This window comes from Pezoporus occidentalis, unplaced genomic scaffold (genome assembly GCF_034315485.1).
Source record: "Pezoporus occidentalis ecotype Australia unplaced genomic scaffold, CSIRO_AGI_Poc_V1 ctg70, whole genome shotgun sequence".
Classification (NCBI taxonomy): Eukaryota; Metazoa; Chordata; class Aves; order Psittaciformes; family Psittacidae; genus Pezoporus; species Pezoporus occidentalis.
Genome location: NW_026916053.1, coordinates 2455470 through 2477014, shown reverse-complemented (window position 1 = coordinate 2477014; position 21545 = coordinate 2455470). Strand labels below are relative to the sequence as shown.

Below are 21545 nucleotides of genomic sequence, written 5' to 3'. Positions count from 1 at the left end.
GGGGGGGTGTCGCGCTCGGCCCGGGGACACCGGGACACCCAGCGCCGCTCCGCCGCCGCCTCCCTCCGCCGCCGCGGCACGTGACCCGCGCCGCCCGCGCGCGCCTGCGTCCGAGCGCGCAGAGCCGGGGAGCCGTGAGGGGCGGGGGGGGGGGGTTGATGTGAGCCCTTCCCCGGGCACCGGCTCCCGGTACCGGGGCCGCGCAGCCCCTCGGCGGGGAGCGCCCCTTGGGCCCGCCCCGGGAGCGGCCCCGCTGGACCCTCCTTCCCGCACGGGTGGGAGTGGGAGCGGGGTCGGGCCGGTCCTCCCGCCTGAGGAGAGCCCCAGGGGCTGCGGAGCGAGCGGGCGCTTCCGTAGCGAATAAAGAGCGTTTCCTGGACGGAGTTCCACACAAAACAGTAATTAAAGCGTTTATAGGAAATTGCTGGGGAAAGAGGTTCGTAATTCAGAGGAGTTTTACCAGAGGAACTCTGGAAGGAGGGCTCGGGCTTCGTAAGGATCAGTGAATGAGACTGCGCTTTGTGCTGCGCTGGGGAGGTGGGAAAGAAGCCGGAGAGGGACCGGCTTTAATTCAAAGCCTCTTTACCTGGTTACCACACAGGCCCAGTGGGCAGTGCTTGCTGCCTAGAGACCCCCTCGGCACACGGGGTGTCCCCCCCAGAACAGGGCACAGAACCCTCGGCTCACCTCTTCCCACAAGCCTTTATTAATACAAGAAGCAATAAATGAGCATGCAAAGGTGGTGCCACTGCACAAATGTCCGTTTTCCTCCCTGCTTTCGGCAGAAACCTGTTACCTGGCAGTGGTTAAGGACAATGCACACATGGCAATGCTTGGTAAGAGAACCAAGAGTCCTTTGTGGGGAAAATAAAGGCTTTCGTCCTGCAGAAATACCTTATGGGTCAGTTCTGGTGGCTCCAGCCCTCCCAGCCAGCCTGGGCGTTCATCGCACATCACTGTGGGATGAGCAATGCAGAAAGAGGAAAATGGGGTTTTATTCTGTAAACCTCTATCATCAATACGATGATCCCACGGCTCATTTGTCACTACAGCTCACCACACACACAAAATCTCCTTTCGTAAACTGACATAGCAATGCATTCCATAAAAAGACCCAAAACAATGAACATCATGGTTAGTATATGACTTATCTTGATAATTAAATGCTGTTGGTGTGTGGGAAGCTGTGAGCAGATTGCGTGTTTCCTCTGCATTTGCAGCTCTAAAGCTCCCTGCTGGCAGATGAGCACTGAGCTGCTCTTCACCAAAGGATCATTCCCTTGGAGCCTTTTCCTGCTCTTCCCCAGTTTCTGGGGCAGGGACCCCACTGCCAACACCTCCCTATTGCATTATGGATGGGAGAAAAGCCCTTCCCCGGACCCCAGGAGACCCGCAGAGAAGTCAGAGAAGGTGATGGGGTGTCAGTCGCAGGGGTGGTAATGAGGAACATTCCCCATATCCGACTGTCTGTCGGGGAGTTGCTGTCTGCATCAGTGTGGATATTCCCCACTCGGCCTTAAGCTGTTCCCATCAGAGACAGGCTGGAAACACAGGAAGCCAAGTGAATAGCTCTTCAGTACCTGGGAATTACCTTTCTCCCCTCCTTCCCTGCGTGCTTTCCTCTATTTCAGGAGCCATTTCTGTACCTAGATGCATTCAGCTTCCTACTCCTCCTGCTTTCCCCAAAAGCCTCCTGTGTTTCCCGCTCTGGCACAGTTAGATCTGAATGTGGCTTCCAGAAAATCCCCGTGTTTCCCATCAGTGCTGCTGTGTGTTTTGCAAGGTCATCCTTAGGGGTTTTCCTGCAGAGCCTGGGTCCGTCCTGTGTAGCTTAAACATTTCTAGGTCTTGAGGGCCTTTGTACACCGTAATCAAGATGAGATTGGGGGGGGGGGGGGGGGTGTCGATCTTTCCCTTCATTCTGTGTTTGTGGAGCGCCTCCATGAGCAGACCCAGAGACCCAGATTTGGTTTGGATTCCTAAGCTTTGCTGCAAAATGAATGACACCCTAATGCAATGCCACCCAAAGAGAAGGAGGGCTGTGTGCAACACACAGAGAACTGTTTGAGTTGCTTCATCATCCACAAACAGAACAGAGACTGGACTCCCATCCACAAACAGAACATCTGAGATTGGACAACCAAAACTGTGGTTGTATTTATGTGTATTTTCATTTGACAGCCTGTTCAAAAGGAAGGTATCGTACAGAAAAGGTTGGTAGACTCATGACCAGCTTCAGGGTTTTCCAAATTCAAATATTATACAATGACTCAAACAAGGTAAGTTCTCCTCTAATACTGTGACAATGCTCACTTACAGCGAAGGAAGGGGGACCTGTTGCATTGCAGTCACAATCACTTCTGATCCGGGATTTCGTTGAACTGCAGCTGATAACGTTGTGGCCACTGGAGGGCCCTTCCTGGGCAGCGCATTGTGGTGCTCCTGTGCTCCGACTCCACGGGCTCTTCTGCCCTCTGCCCACTTTTAGACAGTCCCCTGCCTCTCCAAAACCCAGCTCTGCCTGTTGGAGCTCTCCTTTCTCTGGCCTGCGGGCGGATGTCCGTCACTGAAGTATGGAAGAGCTTTCCGAAACTGCTGTGAGGAAAATACCTGGGTGCTACAGGAGCTCTTCCCACTCCACCTGATCCTTTCCAAAGCCTTACAAAATCGTCAGTGGTTTTGATGTGTTCACGAAAGAGATGCAGGTTTCCTCTCACGGTGTTTACCAAGGCCTGACTCCCATTTCTCTCCAACACATCAGTGTCTGGGATGAGTCCATGGCAGCCTGCTGGGTTGTGGAAGGAGGCTCCAAGATGGTCCAGCCAGAGGGACACAGCAGCCACCATAGGGTCCAGCTGCCCTAGCAGCCTGGCTGATGCTGAACGGGTGCTTTTGAGTGTGCCACCCCAGCTGAGGGACCTCTCAGAGAGACACTGGCAGAGCTGCAGCAGAGCTGTGGGACAGTGGTCGTCATCCCTGAACACCGGGGACCTGAACCTGAACGGCACAACCGAGGGGCCAGAGCATCCTCATCCCCACTAGTGCAGGGTGGCAGTGCTTCTGCCTCATCCTCCCCTTTAGGCATTTATACACAGCACTCAGTGCTGGATGCAGCCAGGGGAGCAGCAGTATCTAGTGAAGCTTTCCTTGTTACCTGTGCTCATGAATGGCACCGTGTCTTTGTGAAAATACTGGCAAACTGAGCTCACACTGCAACAGCCAGGCTGAAATCAACACAGTTACTGTGCACACATGCATCTCCAGAATATGGCCTTTTATTTCACAATGTTAGGCTCACCTGTACTGTATAATCAGGTATTTCTTGGTACCTCACATTAAACCCATCCGATCTCATCACAACAGATGGACACAAAGTATCAGAGACACTGGGCCAATTAGCAGATTACAGGTTTCTGTTACAAATACATCTGTGCTATACTGATGCTGTTTTTAAACTGAGAAAATGGGAATTCATTCAAAATATCTTTACCTCTCTCAGCCATGACCTAGGGGCCCAAGTCCCATCTTCCAATTCCTTTAAATCTTCTCTTTTTTGCCACATAGGCCATGACCCAGCAGAGCACTCTGGAACATGCTTTATTTCAAGGTTCTCAGTAATTGCTGTGAAATTCTTCCTTGGGGTGTATAAGTGCCCTTTTGAATCACAGCCACTGTCTTTAACTCCCAAATCAATACTCAGATTCCCACATCAGGAGTGAGTTGGTGAATTCAGTTAATAAGGAGGAATTTTATCTTTCAAAGTGTTTTGTGAGGTTCCATGCAAAGTACTGCAGTGATGATGACTTGACCACCTATTTGTGCACAGCAAACCTCCGTGCCTAAGGGACAGATCACTGCTGTACTGTACCAGAAACCCCCCGACTCCCACCAGTGAGATTCAATGCACAAAACTGCATCCTTCCCTTCCCATGAAACCTGAAGAGGTCTGCTCCAAGACACATGAAGTTTCATGAACATTACAGCTTTGGGCAGTGACCAACTCTAGTGCTGATGACAGAAAGCCAAACAGATTTGATGTCCCTATGGTGAAGAAAGTCTTGTCTTGCCCCACGGGCAGTGTGGTGGTATAGAAGGCAACTTCCCAAAGACAACACTGTACTTCCCCATCTCTCAGCTGAGGCCACTGACTCATTTATAACAGAAAATACCATTGATCCCATCTGCTGCTGTGCTCTTCTCACGGGTGGCTGCACTTCAGTGGAGCATAAAAGCATCTCTGTCCTCCCTCAGTGCAACGTGCAGGGCTTCACGTAAGATGCTTTGAGATTCTCAGCTGGCAGGTGCAATTAGTCCAGTTATCTGCCATAGTGCTCTCACTGCCCCAAAGTGACCCACACACTGCCCATGTCAAATGGCAATGAGTGTCAGGAGGTGTGGTACAACCTGATGGGTGCTATGGGCTCCCTCAGGGGGAGGTGTAATCATCGAATGACAGACCAAGACAACCATACGCAGACATAGGTACATATATATATATATGCATTTTCACCATGAAGGAAATAATCAAATTTTAGACCACAGAAAATGATCAAATTCCAGAATTTAGTGTCACTTGTCTCTGACTTGCTAGTAAAAAAAGAAGGAAATGTCCAAATGTGGGACGAACGAAGCAGTTCAGCTGTCAGATGTGGTATTATTTCCTCACTCTATTTCAGACAAGAAATGCAGAAGTATTCTTGTGTTTTGCACTACATGCTGTGGACAGAAAACTCTCTCAGTAGCGTGTGGTTTGTACCTTTTCTCTCACTCTTGAGCTTTTCCAATGGAGGCACCAGTATCAAAGTACGGAGCTGAAGTACAGGCATGAATTTAGTAAGCAGAAAATCCCAAGCCTCTCCATAGGGATTACACCATTCAGGCTTTCAGGGCAGACTGAGAACAAGGCAGTGTAAGGAAAGCCCTGAGCCTCTCCAAACTCTCTCCATGTGGCTTTCAGTCCATGGTCTTTTAATTTTTACAGGTCTGTTGAGTACTTACTGCTAAGATGTCTCCAAAACATATCTAAGAAAATTAAGCCCATTACCACTAATCTTAAATTCACCATGGAGGAAGCTTGAACCTCTGTAAGAAAAATACTGGGGGGGGGGCCACAAGTTGTTAGATATTGAAAATCACTGCTCTGGTTACAAAATCAGACTGCAGTGAGTCTGATTCAAAATAGTTACTTCCAGAATTCAAGGTATGCTGGGATGTGAGAAAAGGAACTAATACAGGAGGCTGCCTGCTGGGAAAAACCAGCTGGCCCATACAGAGCATTAAAGGACTCCTCAATATTCCAGCTTCAGGCACCTATAAACACTACATTAGACTGTATTAATTATGGGCTGAACCATGAGAGGCAAAGAATGACCTCGGGAAAGACAGGGAGATGAAGATGACAGTACCATCATCAGATCTTGTTTCCTTCGCTGATGTTGTTGCTCACTAAAATTAAGATGCTGACTAGAATTGGGCTTTTGAAAAGCCTGGTATTATTAGCAAGACTCTGCTGAAAGAAAAGTGTGCTCCTGCATTGCTGTGACAAGGACTGGGCTGTTTGCCATCCAAATCATTTAAAAAGAGAAGAAAACAATAAAAGTCAGAGTGCTGTATGTTGGTGCTGCTATAACCCCTCTAGTGCCATCCTGGGTGGGGAATGCAGAAAGTACTCAGCAGTGTGTGTGTGGGGCTCCCAGCCCAGGTGGGGAAGGGGCCCTTTCAGAACATGCACATCATGTGTGTTGGTTTGTCTCAGCCTTGTTCAGTGAACGCTGCCTGGGAGGTGCTACAATATCGTGGCTCCGGCAGCATCCATGCTCCTGGGATCCTTCAGGCCAATGATGAAACTGTTGGTTCTCCTGGCCCCATGAACTAGGGAGAGCACTTTGACTTTATCCACTTGATGGCCCCTCAGTACAAGAAGTTCAATATCTTCTTCAGGAAACCCACCTGTAGGGATTTTAAAAGAGGAGTTTGTAACCAAAACAACTGTTCCCTTTGAGGCAAAGCTTAGTTCTAACCCTGTTGGGATCTGCAGGATGAAGGAAGCTGCCTGCAGCCTCCTCAGGGGGTCCCAGATGGGTGAGCATCACCCACTGCGCTGACTAGCAGCACAGGCTCCTCAGAGCTGAGCAGTGCTCTGTGTGGTGAGGGAAATGAGAGGATCCAGAAAACCCTTTAAAGATGTGGAATATCCTCCTCTTTGGAAAATGGGGAAAATATGTTGTTGGCACCTACTGGAGTTATTCTTCTTACAGAAGAGGCAGTCCCTGCTCTTAAGAGCTTAGTTACAAATCATAGTATTAACACTTATTAGTCAAAATAAGATGCAAGGCGGTTCAAAACAAACAACAGTAGAACACTGCCAAATGACTGACTTTGTGATAGGCCTTCCAACTTCCCTTTCACATACCTCTTCATCTTCCAGCCATCTACCTTAGGTGGCTGGAAAAGCTTTCCTGGTTTTATGTTGTTTATTTGATGTTTTGCAATTTCTGCATGAATGGAAGTGCCCGAGGACATGAAGCTGCGATGCAGCTGGACAAAGCAGGCACACCACAGTTATTTAAGCTATACACACTGCAGATGTGTTTTAACATATATCTTGTTGATGCCAAATGTCCAAACCCACAAATGAGAACCGTCAGGAGGTTTGGATTTGGTTTAATTACATTCTAGTTTCCAAGTCTGCAGGTTACACTTGACAGACTTTTTTAGATGTTCTCTGAAATAGGAAGGCCTAGAAAATTTGGCTACTTTGTGTGAAATGAGAACAGAATTTCATTTATGGTTCACTCTGGTGAGATATTGGGCTTTTTGAAAAACACCAAATAGACCAAGACAAGAGATGGCACTACAGTCTTCAAAGCGTCAGCTGCGCTTCCAGCACTGTTAAGCTACAAGCCTTGCCATAAGCTTTGCCTGCTCCCCAGCTGGTGGAGTTAAGGAACAGGGAGTGGAAAGCAAAAGAGTATCATTTATGGCAGTGCAGGAAGATCTGCCGCTAGCTTCAGTACCTGTCTGGGTGAAGCTGTGCTTGCAGTCTTGTTTATTTGGATACCCCCAGTGCCACCAGACTGCCAAAAGGTTTTAAGGACAGGACAAGGGTGCCACCAGGAGGTGAGCTGGGACAGGGAAGGGGCTGGGGAGAAGCACCAGAAAGCAGGAGGTGTTGGAGGAGCCAGGGAGCATTCCCAAGACAAGAGGGAGAGGCATGGCTCAGCAGGTGCCCCAAGCTTTGAAGAAGCTTGGTTGTTGCTTGTTGTCTTCCCCAAAACCCTCTGCACACCCTGGGTACCCTGGAACAGGGTGAGCGGAGCCCTGGGCTGTCCCATTTCCGCAGCACTGTGCTAAGAAAATCCTGCTCCTTTTCTAAAGACAACCCAGCCAGTGTCCATACTCACTGTCAACCTGCAAGGTGTTGGACTGAAGCTGGGGGTGAAGGCGACCAAGTGACAAACTTTCACTCAGATTCTTGTTAAATGTTAAAACATTGACCAAAACCTGGAATAGAATAAAAGAACCTCAATCATAAAAATAGTAATGAGAAGAGGAGAAGTCAACTTCCTAAGCAGTCCCATCACTGGTGGCTCCAGCATCTGCAGATGCAGCAGGGAAGGAAGATTTTGAACCGTTTACCAAACTGCATGAACTAATGCAGGGCTCTGCATATATGAAGAGGCCCCTGAGATATGGGCTGTACCTTGCTGGTGGAAACATGGTAGCTTTTGAGGATTCTATGGGCTTTTTGTCACAGACTTCCTGCTAAATTAGGAGAGTTGTGTGTCTGGAACATGATGTAATCTCTAAATACGTGTTTGTTGCAGCCAAAAGCTCAGCACGTGACTTCTCCACACAAAGCATTAGGAAGCGATGGTTGGCTTTAGTTTTGCTGGGAATAATGCCTTCCAAGAGGTAAGGAAAATGGGAGCCATTCTTGTTGTGCCCTTCTTTTTAGCAACCCACTGCTGCTGTGCACGCAATCAAGCTACTGGCAAGAACTTCACCTCATTACAAATCAGAAATTAGGAGGAGTTGCCCAATTTATAGAAGTGCTGAGCAGGGAGGAATTCAATTGGGAGTGCACTAAAAGGAGCTTTTCACTCGGAAAAGGGCTTAAAGGGCTGCGAGTCTCCTGCAATTCTCTGAATACAAAATGCTCCTTTTTTTCCCATAATGATCCTTAAGACGAGCTTTGAACAGGTATTAGAATGCCACAAACTATTACAGGCTTTGCCAAGATGCTTTTACTCTACAACTATGAGCGGTGCCACCAGGAAAGGTGCGAGAGGGCCCTGCGCAGCACTGACCTGAACGATGCTGCTCAAGGCTCTGTCCCCGTTGTTGGCTCCCAGACACAGGTATGTCCCACACATCCCCTCGGATGGCCTCACGATGGTGGGCAGGAGGAAAGACAAGGGCCGTTTCCAAGGCTGAATGAGATTGTGCTGCAGTTGAAGAAAGGACACACCAAAAATCTTCAACAAGTTTTGCTCAAGCTGTGCAGGTTCACTCCTTACTCTTTACGCTGCAGCTAGCAATTGCACTTCTGTGTTTTCTCTAGGCTGACATCCTCACTGACATCAGTGCTCTCTGATGTTAACAGGATTTGTCCTGGTTCACACCATGTTGCTCATCCAGAAGGTATATGGAACCATTCACCCACTTCTGAAGTACCAACCCAGCAAAGTGGGATGGTTTTACAATACATGGCAAGAAGAAACAAGGCAGCACTGGAAGCCACCAGTATTGGTCTGTAATAGTTTCCTTCCAAGACCTGAAGACTTTTTTCTGCTTTCTGTTACTTTTAAACATACAGAGAGCCAAGCTATAAAAGGAGTCCTTAATTTGAGTCCACAGAAAAGGGTGGCTGCTCTAAATTGCATCTGGACTGCAAGGAAAATAGGTAGATGAGATGTGCAGCGTTGTTTGATATAACTGCGTTATAAATGACAACTGATACACATGAAGCCTTCTGTTGACTCTGTTTCAGGGGCTCATATAATGAAAAGTTAGGAGCTTTCTACAGACTGTTGTCCCTCAGTTACTAATAAGGCATTAAACAGCCTCCCTGTTGTGGAGATGAGAATAACATTGAAATAAAACCCAGTACAGACAGCTCAAATAAAGAATGTGTCATGTCATTCATTACCGGCCTAGGAATGGAGAGGTTCATTGTTTTATTTTGCCAGGAGAAGTCCAACATCTGGCTGTTCAGGAGGACTCCAGAGGGTGTCATTATCCCACTGCCAAAGGGACGATTCAAAGAACTGAAAAGAAATAGGAAGAAATCTCATCAGAGCCCTCCCAGAGGTTCTGGTTCACCTCAAGGCTTTCAGGGCTCTGATTTTCTGTCCCATCTTGGCTTGACAAAGCCAAGTTAAGTAGGTCTTTAGGACTGGCTAGGTGTAAGGAGTGAGTCTCAATGTACTTAGGAGCAAGAACCATGTGGGAGATAGCAGCTCTGTTCCTCTCTGTGTTTAACGACTGCCCTATAGGTGATAGATGTGTCTCCATGCCCCCATCAGTCCTCAAATCTGGGCACCACCTCTTCTCCAGGATCAGATTCAGGCCAATCCAGACACATTTCACTGTGAGAGGGCTGCAGGATTACACAGGGCAGAGCAGCACCAGCTCACACATCTCCACCCCATGTTCCCCATTTCTGCTGCTGCAGGACTAACAGGGACAGAGCAGACCAGGAGCCCCAGGTCCAGTCCCATCCTGCCCTGCTGAACCTGCTTTCTTCTCCCTGCTCCCACCCTCTGAGCACATTACAGAGGGAAGAAGTAAATCCTTTACCTTACAACTGCAACAATGAAGTCATCGGGTCCCATGACAAGGACCTGGCTAGCAGCAGGTCCACTCTCCATGGAGAAGTGAGGCACATGGACATCAGACGAGAAGGACTGGGAGTCGTTAACCAGCTGGCGCAGGGAATTAGCTTCCAATTTACTTCAGCAGTGAGGGAGAGAAAGAGGAAAGCAAGGAATGAGCTTAGGAAGCTGAGCATCTCTTGGGGTACTGGTGGTGTCCCTCTCAGGGGGCTAGCACTGAGGGCAGGAAGCTCCTCCAGTTCACCCAATGGAAGAAGACAAGAGGACTTGGTTTGCACAGACAACTCCATGGACCTCCCTGCTGTCTACAGGATAAACTCCCCCCTGAAGAACAAGGGGTGGCAGCACCCAGCTGAATGCAGTCCCTCAGAAGGAGGGTAAATCCAGCCCAGCTTTGGCCACCAACTGTGGCTTTAGCCACACATGGCTCTGAGGTGGGAGCCTGGGCTGAAGCCCCAGGCCTGGCCTCTCCCACATGTGCTTCAAAGGCACCAAGCCCATGGTGGGAAGGGAGAGCCAGAAACTGCTTGTGTGGTCGTGACCACATGGACTGCTGTTGGTCCAACCTGCTGAGAAGGAATATTAGAGGGGTGAGAAACTGGAAGGAACCCTCAGATCATGGTGACTCCAGGAAACCTCTGTGTGAGGACATCCCACAACCCATCCCCAGAGCCCTGTGGCATCAGCTGTGATCCTTGTGGAAGTGTGAACCCTACAGGGACGCTCAAGGACTGACCTGTCCTCAGTAAAACAGGTAGGAAAAATCAGGTTTCCTTGTGCACTCCAAAGAGCAAATCCAGGAATGATATCCAAACCACACACCTTCCCACTGTACCGTGCCCCTTAGCCTCAGACCTACCTCATCATGCTTTCTGCAGTGTGAGTGATGGACACATCATCAGATGGGTCTCCCAGGTTGCTAGCTAGGCTCAGGGCTATTTTTAATGTCTAAATTGAACACAGATAGAAGGAAAGAAAGAAAAAAGAACGGAGAAAAGGAAGAAAAACATTTAGGTGGCCCTGGAAATATAACTTTCGATACTTCAAACAGGAAGAGGTATCACTGTTGCCTCTGGCCAGAAGCTCTGCTGGCACAGCATCACTGCTGAGCAGAAACAAGCTATTCTGCTCACCAGCTGCTACCCATGTTCCTAGTTGTAAGTCATCCAAAGTGTGTGTAGAGAAAGCATTAGTCCCAGCACACTGAAGGGAATGATGGTGTGAAAAGAGGAAGGGGTCTGGTGTCTCATACATGCAGAATCCTGCCTAAGCCAGTCCATTAAGAATGGGAAGATGCAATTTCAAGAGACACAGTTTATCCAGCCCTGGTTTTACAGTGCATAGCCAGAGAACACCCATGAGAGGAAATGTTCTCTTCAATCTAGCCAGCCTGTGCCTAGCAGAAATGCACTAGACTTTCAGCTTGCAGCTCATGCCATTGTCATTCAAGATTCAAGACAGTACATTACCCTGCAGATCACTAGCTACACGTGACTTCTGCTTTCATATGTGCCACACATCAACAACTTCTCCTGAAGCATGAACTTCTGAAGTACAGTGTAGAACATGATTAACTTCTGGAGAAGGAGCCTTTTCCAGGAAACAGCCTCCTGACCACCACGCCATGCAGAGGATGTACAAGAGGCTTGGTGGCCAAGGAAGAGCTCCACTGATATAAGCAGACCACGTTCACTCCATAGGCACAGGTTAAGGACATCTTGGACTGTCTGAATCTCAGTGTTCAGCCATGTGGTCCCCAGTAATCACAGTTACACATCTTCTGAAGTCACTGCCCTTTATCTGGAGGTTGCTGTCCCTCAGCTGGGTAACCAGGGGGTGAAACTCATGGCCTGGTGCAAATGCAGAGCACACATTCATTCAAAGCTTTAGAATATAACCCAAAAATAACTTGGGTGAGTCAACTTTCTCTGCCTCTGCACATGCAGTTACAGCCTGTAACACCTCCAGCTGTTGCATTGTTGCTGGGAGGCAGTAACTTCCAAGCGTCTGCCTGCTACAGGGATGTGGTTATATCCTTGCTTAAAATTCCCAACTCACAAGACCCAGCTCTGGATCAGTTAAGCACCTAAGAACACAACTCTGCTTACAGAGCAGGAAATGGAGCACTTGCTGGACTTCCTGGGAAGCTGCAATGTTTTGATAGGGCTGACAGCCCTAAAACCTGGAAAAATCATGATCTGGACCACTGAGATCACGAGGTAGGCTAAAATGTAAAGATTTAAATAATATATAAAGTGTTGGGTCAGTTTTCCTTGTCATTGCCACATTGCTGGCCCCCTGAAGAGCCCCAGCAGTGTTCTGGTATGCCTGGGGCCACTGGAGATAGGAGGTGGAGGAAACAGATGGGACAAGGCTCAGCTGCTGTGGGGCCATTCTGAAGAGATGACTGCGTACAAGAAAGGGGCAAAAGCCACAGTTTGTTCTTCTGAAAAAGCTCTGCATAAGCAAGAAAGAGCTCAGCTGAGGAGGAGGCTCCAGCGTCTGCACCTACCTGAGGCAGCAGCACAGCTCAGATTTACACCTTAGCAGTCTATTTGCTCATTCTCCTCTGGGAATTACCTACAAACATTTTTGTACAACCAAGGAATAAATCAATTATTCTCTAGCAGCACAAGGAATTCAGCCAAATGTTGAACCTCCTCCTACCTCTGCCATCCAGTGCAAGATATTCCCCCTGGGTACTTGACTGGTGATATTAAAGCCCTCGAGGATGTTCAGTGCTGTGATCAGTGCAGGACCTGCATGTGGAGGCGGGGGACTGAAAACAAGATGACCTGTGAAGGGAAAAGGAGAGGAATGAAGCTGCTTTAGCCAGATACTGTCCAGTGATAACTTCCCCACAAGCTAGCGTCCTTGAGGACAGGGAAATCCTTCCAGATTTGAGGGGAAATGATGGAAAGCAATATGATTAGAAAAGCATTTCCCAAAACATTCTTGCTGTAGCTTTCTGTTTCTTTATGATGGATGAAGGAAGACCAAATTGGGATGCTTTCTTAGATCTGAAATTCAGTTCTTGCTGGTTGGCTGCTTGGTTTCTGAACCATAGTATGGAAGAATGGAGGTAAAATGGGGTTGCAATGTTACAGCTTTAAGGAGAGTAAATACAGGGATTTCTAGAAAAGAATGGCAACTTTGGGAACTGTCTTCAGACATAGCCACTAGCTTTTGGCCCAGCTTCTATCTAGACACTGCATCCATACATGATCATGTTGCATCTTTACACTCTAACGGTATCAAGATACCATTGGCCTTTGTCAGCTCATTTCAAAGTACTGAAAACCTCCTGAGCTGCCTAAGACCATCAGTGTCAGCAGGCAGGAACAGGCAACTCCCTGGAGGGCTTTCCTGCGGACACCTCAGTGCCTCTGTTTAAACACTGTCACCACCTCTTGCCAGATGAAGCAACCTTGTAGCTGGAGTTGCATGGCCATGGCTCAGGTGTGTACCTCGATAGACTGTGTGGACGGGATTCTCCACTGTGACACTGTAATTGCTGAAGTCTTCCTCCACCAAGACTCCTCCGTAGTTGTGGACCTGCATAGGAGAGCAAAGCAGAGCATGCTGAGAAAGCTGGGCCCAGGCTTTCTGTGTTCCTCGTGCTGGCCCAGGTGAACGCCTGTTCTGCCAGCAGAACAATGGGCCAACTCTTTCCTTCCACCCAGGAGAAGCCACACAACCTGTGAGAGGCTCTGCTGGGGTGACTTGCTGCTATGAGTCCTCTGGATTTCCATCCAGAAATGGGCAAGAACAAAGAACCTGTGCGTGCTCTGGCTTCTAAACTAGGCAGCTAACTTGGCAAGAAAACTCCTTCTCTGGCAGAAATGGATGAATCACTGGAGCAGGAAAGCCAATACAAGGGGGTTGGAACTTGCTGATCTCTAAGGTCCCTTCCAGCCCAAACCATTCTATGTTGTGGGGGACAACATATCAAACCACTCCAAAGCTGCAAAATAAGATGTATCCCCTACTTGGGATCCCTGCCTGCTTCCTAAAGCAGTCCCAAAGAACAGGCCAGACTGAACCCAAGGCTCCATGGAGCTCGGACAGTGGAAAAGCAGCAAAGTGGCAGGGAGTGGAGCAGGAAAAGCCTGATGGCACAGAAAGGGGAGAAGCTCTGCTCAGCCACACACTGCAGACACCATCTCAAATTCCCCAGAGAGCACATTCTTGAACCAGTGCCTTCCTGCCACAGGATGGAAACAAAGGGCAGGGTGTTTTGGAGCTTTACTTGATTTCACCACATCAATGCCCTCCCTTTCCTGGAGCAATGAACACTGTGGGAAGCCAGCATTTTGCTCTGCTCTGCAACCAAAGCTGGAATTGTGCACCTGACCCCAGAGATGGCCAGGGGCTTCAGTGTTCAACCCCGGGTTTTCCTCCTCCACAGAGAGTATGTGCTTCCCTGCAGCATCCTTCCGTCAGTGGAATAGGGTGATAAAGCAGGGTTTAGCTGTGGGGATGCACCATGAGCTTGGTGCATTCCTGGTTTCCATCCCACTTTTCCCATTCCTGGTTCTCCACCTCTGCTGGGGTCCAGGTGAACCACAAGAAATTTCCAAACAGGGAGCTCACAAATATCCAAGGCCTGCACTGAGTGAACCCATTCCAGATTACTGACATGTTGAAGGTGCATCACTTGAAGCACATTGGTAGGGACAACTGGGGCCACCAACCACCCTGACTGCAGCTCCACAGGCATGAAAGTTGTTTGGGTTTGTTTTACCAGAATAAGTACCTGGTTGCTGCTATTTTTCCAAGAGCACCTCTAACAAGAGGAGTTAAACTGGGGCCAGCCCAAGCGGGGCCAAGCCTGGCTGATGCTCTGCTCACAAGGCTCAGTTTTCTTTTTAAACCATATTCTTGGAGTTCTTACCTTACAGTCCCATTAACAAACATTTGCTTCTCAACCACGGGGCACCCCTCATTATGGGGAAAAGGCTGAAACCCTTAAAACAGCCCAGAGGGGGCTTGAAATTGAGATATCTTTTCTCTGAAAAACCAGTCCTGGTTACAGAGGAAATAGAGGTTTCACTCTGGGCTGTGGAAGTGACCTGTGTGCCTCTTAGACCACTGCAGTGGCAGGACCAGGAGAGGAAAAGGAGGCTCCACACCTTAGCCCCAGTCATTGTGCTGACACTTGGCTACGGCCTATCACCAGGCTGTCACCCTGACCCAGGCTGTGCTGTGCGGTCTGGGGCAGAGGCAGGGGAAAACACGGCTCACCTCAGAGATTATCTCCTGGGTCAAGTTCCCACTGTAGAAAGCAGACACCCCTTCTGCTGCCAGCAGCTCCAAGAGGGCAGCGAGGTCCAGGCGCCTGATGAACATCCCGGGCAGCAGGGGCTGCCCAGCCGGCAGGAAGACGTCCCGGAACTTGTCAGAGTAGTTCAGGTCCTTCAGTTCACTTACGGCTTTGGCTGCAGGCGAGAAGGGGAAGGACATCCAGGAAAGGCAGGGTGCAGGGATGCACAGGGGACATGGAATCACTGTGCCTGATGGGGATGCTGGAGACTTGCTGTTGCTCTTGCCCTGTTTCACAACCAGAGGGAGGCTGGATCGTGCACCCATTAGAGCTGGGAAGAATACTCAAAGAAACCCAGCGCCCTTCCTGGCGGTCCCTGGCCAGCTGCCCAGCACAGACTCCTCTGACCTGACCCCGACCAGTCCTAGGAAAGGGCTCCAGTTTTGCTTCTGCCAAGCTCTTCCTTGCAGACCATAGCTCCCAACACCATCCATCTCCAGGTCCAAGGAGCTGTGATTTCCCCTGAACAGCCATCTACATCCCCAGCTGCCTTGCACCCAAGAGCAGTGGCCAGTGTGCTCCCCTGTGCTGAGCAGCCACCCTTGGCTCCCCATTAGATACTCACCCAAATCATGTGTGACATTAAACCCATCCTGGGCAACACCGGCCACAAGACCCAGCAGCTTGGACCATGGGAGTCTGCCAAAGGAAAAAGGACAAAGAACAAGGTCTGATGACAAGGGCTTGTGTGCTTCCAGCTCCCCCACAGGGACCCCAGGGCACAGCCTGTGCAGCATGAGGACAGCCCTCCCATGCCAGCCTCATGTCTTACCTCCCATGTAACTGGTGCGCCTGGTGCATTCCTTGTAGCATGCCTGGCACCCCGACGAGCAGACCTGGCTGTTCAATGGGAAGGACAAAAAGGAAGAATAAACTTCCCATGAGGACATGGTCCCCAGTTGCAAGTCAAGGAGATACAACGCATGTTGACATTGGGAGTGTCTGCATGGTCTTTAGGAGAGGGGAAGAGGTCTGTAGCAGCACAGCAAATTAGGGAATGAAAAGTTTTTAGAAGGAAAGAGACAAATTCCATCCTGATCTCAACCCAGTTTGGAGAAATAACTCAGCAGAATGACATGGGATTGTGCTCCTTCCTGGGATGCTTGTTCTCCCAGCTCCCCGCTGCTGAGGGACATGCCAAAGAAGCATTTTCCCTAGACTCTCCATGTCTATAGGGCCTGGGATCTATCAGATGCTTTGCTCATCATCTCCCCATTGGCCTAAGAGTAGCGGAAAGAGGAGAGCTGAAGACATCAGCCAGCTACACCCCTATAGGGTTTGGTCACAGGGACACTGGTCCTCACCTTGGTGTCTTCCTGCAGGTCCCCTTCCAGCGGGATGCCCAGGGGAGCCACCTCACGGAAGTCGATCACCCAGCTCCTGTTCTTCCTGATGTCATGGACCAGCATCACCCCACCCCTGCAGCGAGATGGGGGTCATGGCACAGGACTGGCTGTCCTTGCAACAGGACAAAGCCAAAATGAAGAATAGGGGTGCCTCTAGGGCTGGGGCCAGTCCCAGTGTGATGGGGCCACTGTAGCAGGTCACCAGCCTCAGCAGCGACCCAGGGCTGGGCAGTGGTGTGGGGAATGCTGCTGCCCTTCCCCAGGCAGCAGTTCAGGACAACAGAGGCAGGACTGGTGCGGGAAGCAGGCAGCCCCCATGCTGAGCATGCAGCAAGGCTGGATCAGTCCCTGCCAGACTGGCCAGAGGGCCCCTGGCCCTGTTCTACTGCCAGGCTGGGACTATCTGTGATTTTCTTTCTTAATCCAAGCAGTTTTGCAACAAACCAGGGTTTTGGTTTACAACGGCACTCGGTGGCACAGCCTGGAGAAGCTATCAGATGGCAGTGCTTTATGCAATGCTCCCGAGACCTCCTGCAGAGCTGAGAGCACCAGGCTCATGTGAATGTCACCCTGGGAAGAAGGGCTGGGATGAGGCCACCCCTCACCACCACACCTCCCATGGCTGCTGCTCAGAGCCAGGCTCGGATCCTAGCCTCCTGCTGCAGCAGGAGCAGAGCTGGTGGAGGAAAGCACTCAGTCACTGAAAGCATTGGGACTGAGCCCGGGTATTGCAAGCTCCTGGCACACTCACACTGGGACTTGGCAGCCTGTGGTCACTTTTTCACCCCTCTTGAGCCTGATGCTTGTTTTATCTGCCACTATGGCAGATGCAGCTTTTCCCTCCCTGGGTGTCTCTGTCCCTTGCTGTTAACTGGGCGCACAGGACCGGTGCCACCACCTGATGTCAGAGACATGGTCCCACGTGTTGGTACTTGGGCCACCATGAAGGCACATCTCAGGTGGTGGGGAACCCACCTGCTTGAGGACAACCACAGGCACAAGAGTGAGGGACCAACACTTACCCACCAATCCCTGATGTGTGGGGGTTCACGACTCCAGCACAGAGGGCCGAGGCAATGGCTGCATCTACTGAGGAGCCCTGCGTGTTGAGCACCTCTATGCCCAGCGCCGTGCAGCGCGCAGCATCCGTCACCACGGCACCACGGTGGAATATCTGCCAGGAGAGGAGAGCTGTGCCTCGGCAGGGGAGCTGGGACACCCACATCTTCAGCTCTGTGAGACCTGAAGCTTGAGGCCAGCACCATGGCTGTGGCTGATGGGCATTTCAAGGTGCCCCCAAATGCCAGTGGGAGTAACGTGTCCATTGACACATCCCTGCACCAGGGCAGCTGTGTACATCAGCTCAGCTGGCTTTCAATAGTCGTGCTAACCTGGTAGACCATATCCCACCCTACCCTCCACAACCCCAGAGCAGGGTTGGGCTAATCCTCAAGAGCAGTAGGTGACAGTGTGCTGTCAGTGCACTGCAGCAGTGCAGTCACTGGAAACAGGAATGCAGCATCCCCCCCATACCACAGCTTGTTCTTATTCTTTGTTCATGCCAGCACCGGGGTTAATGCAACCACAGGTATGACCCCTTGGCCATGCTGCCTTTGCTCTGCAACCTAGCACTGGTCTGTGGGACAGATCAGCAGGAGGTTCCTCTGTTTTCAGCTATTCCCCTGCTTGGTCCTGAATGGATCCTTCCAGAGGTGAGCCTGGACATACAGATCCATAAAACTCTCTCCAAGCGCAGATATATGAAAGATGCCTTCTGCTTAAGTAGGGATTGCTTTCAGTGAGCATCCACATCTGGCTCAAACCACAGCTGGAGCCACAACAGCTGGGCTGCCTGGTTCCTGCTGGCAGCACCCCCAGACCTGCCTGGGGCCTGGGGCAGGCACTAAGAGCCCCACTTGCCTCTCCAAGCACAACCCCCAGCCACAGCAAAAACCTTTCAAGACAGTTTGGGGTGGGATTGCAGAGTCAGCACCCAGGGGCTCACCTAAACTGCTGGCAAGGAGGAAAGTTAGGGAGCTTCCCGTTTCCAGAGACACAGCCTGACCACAAAGCCACTGCTCTGTCTTACCTGAGGGTCCCCAAAGTAGATCTGCATGATGAGGGCCACTGTGACGCCCGTGGCGAAGGTCAGGCAGGCGGTGATGATGACGGTCAGCCCGTCCTGCCGGCAGCTGCAGTCTCCAGAGAAAGGGTCCTTGCTGGTCTCCTGGAGAGGAGACACGTCCTGGCTTCCCATCTCAGATGAGGATGAGGGCAGGCGCTGGAGCCGTGCAGACTTCAGGAAGGAGTCCGGGTCTTTGTGGGCAGCAGGGAGAAAACAAGAGTTAGTTATTGAGCAACACGGAGCTCTTATTGCAGTGTTTACCCAGCACTAAGATTACACCGTGCCCCTTCCAGCAAGGCTATTACCTTCCCTATTGATCCCAGCTCTCAAGAGACTTTCTGGGTCAGATGCTGCTTTAGGTCATTTTACTGATCCCTTCCGTTAGCTCTAGCTATTCCAAACTGACTTCCCTTGAGATTAAGAGGGACAAACTCCCCCTGAATTTTGCTCCATTTCAGTCCATTCATCAGTCTTTAGTGATGGGCACACAGTTACTGCTCCGTTTGGAGAGACGCTTAACACAGCACTGACTTGCAAACAGGTCTCTAAAAAATGCAGCAATACTGCAGAAGAGGAAATTAAGACATTCAAAAGAAAACCCAGCAGCCTTATTTAGAGCTAAAGCACCTGAGCAGGACAGAGGTGAAGCAAAACACACGGCCTGAGCGCAGGAAACAAATACCTCTGCTGAAGAAGAAGGGGAGGGCAGGGAGGAGCAAACCTGCGAACCGGAGAGCTCGGGGTGTCCACCCGCTCTGACGGCAGGGAAGGCTCTGCTTTAATTTCATGCTTCCTCCAGCTGATGAGGCCCACTCTGGAATCAAGTCGCTCGCAGCTCCAAGAAGGCAAAGACAATGGGGCAGGGTTTGCTGGGCATCCACCCGACAGCGAGCGACAGCGAACAAGGCTCAGCAGGATGGGAAAGTCTCTTTTACTTGAAAAGATGCCTTGAACCTCAGCTGCTGCCCTTGTGGCAGGGAAGGTGCTGGCTGAGCGTGCCCTGCCTGTGCATGGAGCTGCTGGGCACGTGGAGCAGGGACCTGCCCTGCTGGGCACCAAATGTAACCAAGCAGCTCAGGGCATCACCCAGAGCTCCTGGATCAATTCTCTGGGTCCTGCCAAGAGCCAGTGGTGTCTGCAGTGCCCTGAATATCTGTGGTGGGAAGAAGAGCAAGAGGAACACTGAGTGGAAAAGACAGAAAACATCCACACAAGGGATGTTTCCTGGCTTTGGGTTAAGGGAGCAGGAAAGTCTGCATCCCCCCATTACCCTACCATGCTGAGGCAGCCCTGTCCTTGCCAGGACATTACAGAGACCTTTGGGGTGCAGCTCTCCTGGTCCAGGCAGGGAGATAGTTTTAATTTCAGTGATGCTGCAAGCAGGATCGGGTCCCCTGCAGCCAGGGAATCCCCTCACAGTGAATTTAGTCTCATTCATGCTGCAGTGATTTAGGAGCATGACTGGGAAAGGCTCAGCTTTCCCAAACTGCACCTCGGAGTACACACAGAGCCCCTCACCAGCACATCTGATCCAAGTGAGCTGGGCACAATGGGAGGCCTGGCTGGGGGTGATGAGCTGGGGTGCCACGGGGGAGGGATGTCACGTACAGCCCCTGGCACCCTTGGTGGATGCAGAAGCAATGAGGAGTGAGCTGGGCTCCTCCACCCGACCCCTCCAGGACACCGTCCCACTGCTCTGCTCCCGCAGCGCTGTGACAGGCCAGCCCTGCATGAGGGGACATGAACATCCAGGGAGCAACCATGGGAGAGGGCTCTTCCACCCATGCAAAAGTCCCTTTGTTCTCTGCCACAGACATCCCAGCGGCCCTGGGCAAGTCACTCATCTCTGTGACCACTGGTGCTGCGTGGGGACAACAGGGAGGTCGTGTGGGGACAGGACTGACAGACACCGCAATGTGGAGCTGCTCAGTCCCTTTAGGGGGGGTCTGTCCCCATCACGGACTGCACAACAGGGGCTTCCTCCTTTCCTCTTCTGGGCAGTAGAAACCAAAGGTCTGGGTTCCCTCCCTGCTGGTCCCACTGGTGGATACCATGACATGAAGAAGCACAGCCGGCTTCTGCGATGGGCACACAGCGCCAATGAACACGAGTCTGCACGTGGCCGGAGAGCACGGGCTCCAGCAGACACCTGCACAGCCCAACCACACCAAACCCTGCTCGTGCTCCTCGAGACCTCGTGCTGATCAAAGAGCTGCTCCTGCAAAGCTGCATGTGCACCCGATGGTGCGGGGTAAGAACGGGCACTGGGACCTTCACCCAGTGCCGCAAGGTGGAGGACACGGGCTGCATGGGGCCGGCTCACACACGGGGTTTGGGGTCAGTGAGGCAGAGACCTGCCCGTGGGTCATGGAGCAGGGGGTGAAGGGCAGCGCTGCCGGGAGAAACGCGACCTGGGGGACAGAACCGGTTCCCTGTATGGAGAAGGCAGCGATCGACTCAGACCAGGCAGAGGGCTCCCTCCAGGCCCACAGCACCAGCGGCTTTAGCGGAGCCTCAGTGCACCTGCCCTGCCCCGCACCGTCACCGAGGCCCGGGGGGACGCGGGGCCTTGGCAGGCAGGGACAGGGAGCCCCGTGGGGCAGGCAGGGGCCGCGGGCGGAGCGCAGCCCGAGGGGGGCCGCGGGCATGCGGGGGGCCGCGGGCGGGCTCGGCCTCCGCCCCTCACCCGTGTCCTGCTCGCCCAGGAACGCGTCCTCCTCCTTCCGTGCGCGGAGGCCGCCCTCGGCCGCGCCGCCCGCCTCCTCCTCGGGCAGGCGGGGGAAGCTGGTGATGCTCATGTAGTCCACGGGCGAGCCGGCGGCCAGGGCCCGCTGCCGGCCTCCCCCCGCCTCAGCCGCTGCCGGCACCGCCATGGCCGCCGCTGCCGCCGCCGGAAGGGGCTGGGCCGGGCCGGG

General features: G+C 51.6%; 1 protein-coding gene across 4 annotated transcripts; it reads right to left on the bottom strand.

Annotated features, from left to right (window-relative positions):
- Nucleotides 1–3259: 3259 nt before the first annotated feature.
- On the bottom strand, nucleotides 3260–21531 carry GGT7 (gamma-glutamyltransferase 7). Of its 4 annotated transcripts, XM_062642344.1 has the most exons (16): nucleotides 21317–21422; nucleotides 19352–19783; nucleotides 18595–18821; nucleotides 17528–17679; nucleotides 16464–16578; nucleotides 15932–15999; nucleotides 15725–15798; nucleotides 15081–15274; nucleotides 13304–13391; nucleotides 12504–12631; nucleotides 10696–10784; nucleotides 9802–9954; nucleotides 9152–9269; nucleotides 8310–8447; nucleotides 7404–7503; nucleotides 3260–5949 (listed from the first exon to the last, which is right to left on the bottom strand). In XM_062642344.1, the coding sequence occupies exons 2-16, from the start codon at nucleotides 19416–19418 to the stop codon at nucleotides 5786–5788; spliced, it is 1875 nt and encodes a 624-aa protein (XP_062498328.1). In that variant the 5' UTR covers nucleotides 19419–19783; nucleotides 21317–21422; the 3' UTR covers nucleotides 3260–5785. The 4 variants fall into 4 exon arrangements, with proteins under 4 accessions (XP_062498328.1, XP_062498327.1, XP_062498330.1 ...); XM_062642343.1 differs by lacking the exon at nucleotides 19352–19783 and having other exon boundaries at nucleotides 21317–21531; XM_062642346.1 differs by lacking the exon at nucleotides 21317–21422 and having other exon boundaries at nucleotides 18936–20222.
- Nucleotides 21532–21545: the final 14 nt, after the last annotated feature.

Coding starts and splice junctions, on each gene's coding strand:
- GGT7 (XM_062642343.1), bottom strand. CDS start 21,503: ATGGCGGTGCCGGCAGCGGCTGAGGCGGGGGGAGGCCGGCAGCGGGCC. Junction 15,275..15,724: donor TAATGTCACACATGATTTGG/GTGAGTATCTAA, acceptor TCTCGCCTGCAG/CCAAAGCCGTAAGTGAACTG. Junction 13,392..15,080: donor CCCAGGAGATAATCTCTGAG/GTGAGCCGTGTT, acceptor TCTCCTATGCAG/GTCCACAACTACGGAGGAGT.